Source organism: Venturia canescens, chromosome 9 (genome assembly GCF_019457755.1).
Source record: "Venturia canescens isolate UGA chromosome 9, ASM1945775v1, whole genome shotgun sequence".
Taxonomy (NCBI): Eukaryota; Metazoa; Arthropoda; class Insecta; order Hymenoptera; family Ichneumonidae; genus Venturia; species Venturia canescens.
The window spans coordinates 9,838,437-9,844,436 of NC_057429.1; the positions used below are offsets into that span (position 1 = coordinate 9,838,437).

Consider the following 6,000-nt stretch of genomic DNA (forward strand, 5'->3'; position numbering starts at 1 on the left):
AATTTAATCGACGCTGCGCGTTCCTCGTGCTTTTGTTCTCGTGTCAAGAATCCGCTGGGTCGATTGGTTCGACTATTTCCGTGGTTTTTTTTTCTGTATCGAAGACTCATCGCTGTTTGGGCAAAATTCGTTGCTTACAAAGTTTCGGGTCCAACGAAATGAACGAAAAAAACTAATTTTCGGTTGTCGAATTTAGTGCTCTCGCTAATTTGCAATTCGCAGTTTTCCATCGTGGAGAAAAATGATTGGTGAACATTTGGAGAAACATAATTTGCTTTTTTTCGTTCGTTCCGAGCCAAAAGAAAAAAGGGTTTAACTGATTTTTAAATGAATCTCGAGATCCGCCGCGAGGAGTTGGCCAAAATGTTTGAGGGGGTGGAAACCGAATGGACGTTATTGAGGAATCTCTTTGTCCTTGGCTCGGACCCGAGCGTCCCCGAGTTCGTCGAGCCTCGCGCGCCTGCACGAGCATTAGCGCGTTTTCTCTGCGCCGATCCAGAGAATCTTCCGCTCGCGGTCGCTTCCGCTCTCGTCTCGGATGAAATCGACGAATGCTCGGAGCCACCGCGCGAAAATAAACGACAACGAGTCGCAAGATTTTTTCTCTCTCGGTGTGCCGAGCCGGGGTTGTGCACTCTTGAGAAAACGGAAGAGAAAAGGGAAAACACGAGAGCCCACGAAGCGCGCGAGAGAAAAAATGGACGCATGATTCCAAAGTAGTAATACGATAATTGACAGAAACTCAATGATCCGTTAGAATTTTCAAGAATTTTGTCATTTCTCCCTCGAAGAAAGTATCCCAACGCGCTGAATTGCCTGAGAACAACGAAAGATCTCGTTGCTCGGCGGTAAAAGGCGAATAAAATGTCGGCGGGAGGGAGCGGTGGAAAAGCGCGCAACAAGTTGGCGAACTCGCTCGGCTGACAATCTCAAAGGCGCGCGCACGCCACAGATCCGGACACGCGCCGCTATCCGAGGCGAGAAGCGAGTGGAAGGCGCAGCGGCGCGAGCGTAAACAATGAATCGAGGGATGTTGTCTCTCGGGCTCTCGAATGAGACATTAAAAATAAATGAACACTTTCACTCGCGATCGTTGAGTGAGTCATGATATATTTTCGACTTTAATTTCAACGGTATAATCGTTTGTGCATCACAAATTCTCGTCTTTTGTCGAGCGGTGAATCAATTATCGTTGGAATCGAGAAAAAGTGTGTCGAATTGCAGGCCCCATGGAGATCGAAGGAAAAGAGTCTTTCGGAGGTTTCGGCAAGCCTTTTTCCCCGGCGCACGATCGCAGCGTTGATCGAGAGCGAAAGAAATTGCTCGGGAGATCGAAACAACGAGTTTCTTTAATTTCGTTGCTTGCTGGACGTGAAACACTCGACGATTCGAGAAGACAAAGTCCGAGGGCGAGTCGAGCCCGCGATAGAGAAGAGAAAAAACTTTTCTCGCGAGCCCATCGGTTTGGGTACATTTAATAGGAAAGGAAGCGTCGAAGAAAAAAAGGAGAAAAGAGGAATAAATCGAAGGGGAACGGAGGCCGACGATAACGAGAAATATCGAGGCTGAGCGGCGCGTGTATCGCGAAGCGTTTCTCCTCCCATCTGGGACCGTTATCGTTTTAATTGCTAAGCGAGCGTTTCTCCAAGATCGAATATTCCGGGCGAGGGAAAAGGAAGAAATAACGGGGTGGTCTATTATCGAAAGGAATAAAAATAAAGAGCATCGCGACCGAGGAAACGATCCGGAGGCTCGGACAGCACGCGCCCGACAAAAAGGGACGAAAAAATCGACGGAAATTCTTTGACAAGGACACGAGCGGAGAGAGAATTAATAAATCAGAGGGAGAAAACGCCACGCGGGGAGGAATCCGGCAAAAAGGGCAGCAAAACACACACACACACGCCCTCGCCATTATATTTCCTCCCGCACCAATCGATACTCTCTCTCTGTACGTCAATATTTCTATACGCTTATTTTGCAGCCTCCGGGCTTCTGGTTCTCGTACTCGCACTCTCAATCTCGGACTAAACGCAGCCAACGAGATTTCGTATCTTTATGTATGCGCTGGAGAGACTCGACGCGCATTTCTCAACACGTGCGGCAGCGAGGCGAAGAAAAAAATAGTGATTCGAAGACCGAAGCTCTTTTCTTCGTTTTCAGAAGTAAAAAAGCTTCGAATCGTGATTTGAATTCATGAATTTTGGAAATAAATCGTTTCGGGTTTCCTGCTTCGATGAAAGAAATCCGAATTTTTTCGAAAGTGCGCTCGTCTTTTGTTCCCAATTTTCATTGTCTCAATTTGTTGAATTTTGCAGTTGAATTTTTTTTCACAATCAACGTTAATTGCAATTTGTTATTATTTTGAGCATTCGTCAATTTGTTGGGTGTATCGATCATCAAAGTTACTGAAAAAAAGCTCGTCCGAATATTTCTCGAACGACGTTTTTTCAAATTGCATTTCCAAGTCTTCGCCATTTTGTTGCCGAATATTGAAGTCGAAAGTCCCAAAAATGGCTGAATTTACTCCGATTATTTGCACCGAGTTTCAGAACAGTTGTGAAATAAAAGTTTTCTCGAGAATGTTTTTCGCGGGTGAAACGAAGCCGCCATCGCGCAACATCGATTCCAAGTTTCGTTCCGTTTCCTACGAAATCATACGTTTTCTTAAGAATTTGTCATTTTTCACGGTACGAATTCCTTCGCGTTTCTATACACACTCCGGAGTTATGAAGCAACGGTAAATGAGAACACACGCAACGCGCGTGTAGAAAACAAATTCTGATACGCGTGGAAACACGCCGCTTATTAGCCGCTACAATGCTACGTAATTCTCATTCTTCACAACGTGAAAGTTTCGTCTCGATGATCGGATCGATACATATTTTCAATGCGTGTGTGTGCGCGAGTGTGTATAAATATAGAGAACACGAAGTCCGTCGTCCACTCTGTCCGCAATAAGTCGATTATCGATTATTTCGTTTTTATCGAGTCTACCTCGGCAACGATAAATTTGAACGAAGCAGCTCTCCTCCGAGCTTGCGTTATAAATACGAGCCGTGCCTCTACGTCTATACTTTATGCGTGTGTCTGTGCAGAGCCTCGGGGCAATCACTGCGATTTTGAGCCTTCAAAACACTTTTTTTGTACCCACGATACGTTTTTTTCTCCATTTTCCATACTGTTCATAAACGGAAATCATATTTTTTTAATGACGCTGAAGTTTCCAACGTTGGAGTCCAACGAAATGATCGAAAAGAACTCTCCAATAATTCCAGCAATTCTCCTATTTTGTTCCCTACCAAATTTGCGATTCGTAGTTTTTCAAGCTGCACCAAGGATTCGTGAAATAAACAATTGGTGAATTAAAAACGTTTTTTTCGTTCATTTCGTTGGACTCCAACGTTGGAAACTTCAGCGTCGTTTTTTTTAGTGATTTTTTATAAATATATTTGACAGTTGTTACTTTTGATAATGATTTTATCGGATTGCGTGAAAATGTTTTGATTTTATCGTACAAACAGCGATAAGGAGCAGTGACAGTTACGAATATTCGAAAAATTTCGAAACATAGCCTGCTTACGTCAGTGTATTGTCGATCGAAAAAATATCAAGCGTAAAACCACTCGAGAAACCGTTACACGAAAATTCTCATTCGCCATAACAATCGGAGCATTTTCGTTACGTCGAATGAAAAGAAAAGCAAACAATTGTGCGAGATAAAAAACGACGAAACTAACCTTGACGAGCAGGTGAACTGGTTGACTTACAGTCAGCGATTTTCCACGCCTCGCCTTGCTGCCACCTCCGCCCAAACACTTTATCCACGGCATTTCGTCTCCGATTTTATAATTCGTTCTGTAGTATTGGATGAAACAATAACCGAAACAAATTCCTCCCGTACTTCCGGTGTTTCGCGAGTACTCTTATGAAAGCAATCGGCAGTCCGACGTCAGTTCTCTTCGGTCATCGCTTGTTTTTTTTACTCGTTTCCTTTTTTACGGCATTGTGCGGCGTCCAGCTTTTCGCCGATCGACACGTGGCGCCATTTTTAATACATTTACGCTCCTCCTCGATTTAAATCAACGACAAAATTACCGAGCCGTTTTTTTAAACGTCGCAATACTTGAAACTCGCGTGTGATATTTCATGTTTTACTTATTTTTTATTGTCTCTTCGACGACGGATTTAATTCGTATGGCAGTGGTGTTTTCAAGGGCTTTTTACAGTTTTGGCAGTTCTGTCCGGTTTGGATTGCCACGCAATCGAACTGCAATGATTTTCCGAGTGTTAATCTGATTTTCGTAAACAATGATTACAGACGGAAAGCTTAAAATATCGCGCACACAATTTTTCAGAAGTTCATCGCTATCAGCGTCGTTATAATCGTGGACATTTTTATTTGTACACTTCACTTTTTGTTGTTCTCCTGCATAAAAACACGTTACTCAAAAAACAAATTGAATGGAATCGAGTCGCATTTCGAAGGACATGAGGAATCGATTTCGCACACAAAAATTAATATCGTTTATTTATCAGTCCAAAATGAAAGGTTTCGTAGTTCGTCGTCGAGGCTCCTGCGTTCTTTGATTCAAGTCAATGTCGCACGTCGAAATACTATGACCATTCTCATATCGATTTTGATCCTTCGAAAAGTTTGTTAAACTACATTAATGCTCATCCGTTACGTTGCTTGGCGTATGCGTAAAAAAAAAAATTCTACAAAGCAATGTGCACCGTAACACGAAGGAAAAACTAATTTCGTGTCGGTGCCTTGGTGCCGGTTCGATCGAGCGAGCGCTTCTCTCTCCTTCCCTCTCTCCGTCTCGACCAGCACGCCTCGCGGTCTAGCGTCGACTGACAGAAAATATTGCCGGCCCGGGGACGCACGCCCTCCTATGCCCGTGCCGCTTGTGCTCTCTAACCGGACGGAACCAAACGAACTTACATCGGCGCTGCGGCGCACAGTGCTTCGTACTTTGTTGTTGTGCGCGCGTTACGAAATATAAACACGGCTTTAACCCCCACGATCCTGCCACCAAAACAACATGGTACTTCCATGTTCTCCGCACTTCTCGTTATTTCGGGCTGGAAAAACGCTGATGCAAAACTAAATTTGCGACAGTCCGCAGCATTTCTCAAATATAAATTCTCATTCACGTTTTTCTGCTTGATTTCTTATCTCTTATTGGGAGGAAAAAAAAAACAAAAAAAAAAAACATATTTGAAAACGAAGGATTCGATTATATCTAATTTATGAATTCATCGTTCTTGAAAAATTGGTTATTCGATATAGATTCAATCCCATCTTTTCATTGAATCCAAATTTTCTTTTTTTTTCCATCTTTCATAAATTTATTGACTTGTGGGAGCTTAGCCGAGCCTGCGCGTAAGTGGGAATGGTTAATACGAAAGTTTCTTGATATTTTTTCTCGTTTTTTGTGGATTTTGACGATGCGGCCATGAGACCCTCGCATTTTGTATACCTGACGCAGAACTCGAGACACAATTGGATACGAAGTATCGCAAACTCGTTGATATCTGCATTAGACGCGACGAGGAAGGAACAAAATAAATGATGCGGCGACCGGTGCCTTTCGAAATGGATTCCCCGGCCCTTTGGCGCGTGCCTCATTGTGACTTACACCTGGACACCCTGCGATTGGGCATCTGTGCCTCGTCATCACCTTCGCTTCCAGCCAAACAGATCTCCATTGATGACTTCCAGCGGTTCATCCGCCGACCTTCACACTACCTCCGAGACCATTATTCTTCTTTTCCATCTCGCTCTACCTCTCCGAAATTTTTACGAGCATTTATCCGAGCAACTGTACCGAAATGGAGAATTTAGAGCGTGTCCAATAATACTGAAAAATGGTTACAAAGAAAAATAGCTTTTTCCAGTACGCTTCGATACTTCGTGGCACGCTTTGAACTCGCGTACAAAACTCGGAGGCCAAAAATTATTGGGGGCATAAAAAATGCTGGCTTTTTTCCTTG

The 6,000-nt window shown here is 43.6% G+C and overlaps 1 protein-coding gene across 8 annotated transcripts in view; it reads right to left on the reverse strand.

Moving 5' to 3' along the window:
• The window catches only part of by (blistery), a 176,148-nt gene extending 171,306 nt beyond the window's left edge, over positions 1-4,842 (reverse strand). For all 8 annotated transcript variants that reach the window (XM_043427614.1, XM_043427625.1, XM_043427617.1 and 5 more), the window contains exon 1: positions 3,741-4,842. In XM_043427614.1, the coding sequence (XP_043283549.1) occupies positions 3,741-3,833 (93 nt within the window). In that variant the 5' untranslated portion in view covers positions 3,834-4,842. The remainder of the gene's footprint in view (positions 1-3,740) is intronic.
• Between the last annotated feature and the right edge of the window lie 1,158 nt (positions 4,843-6,000).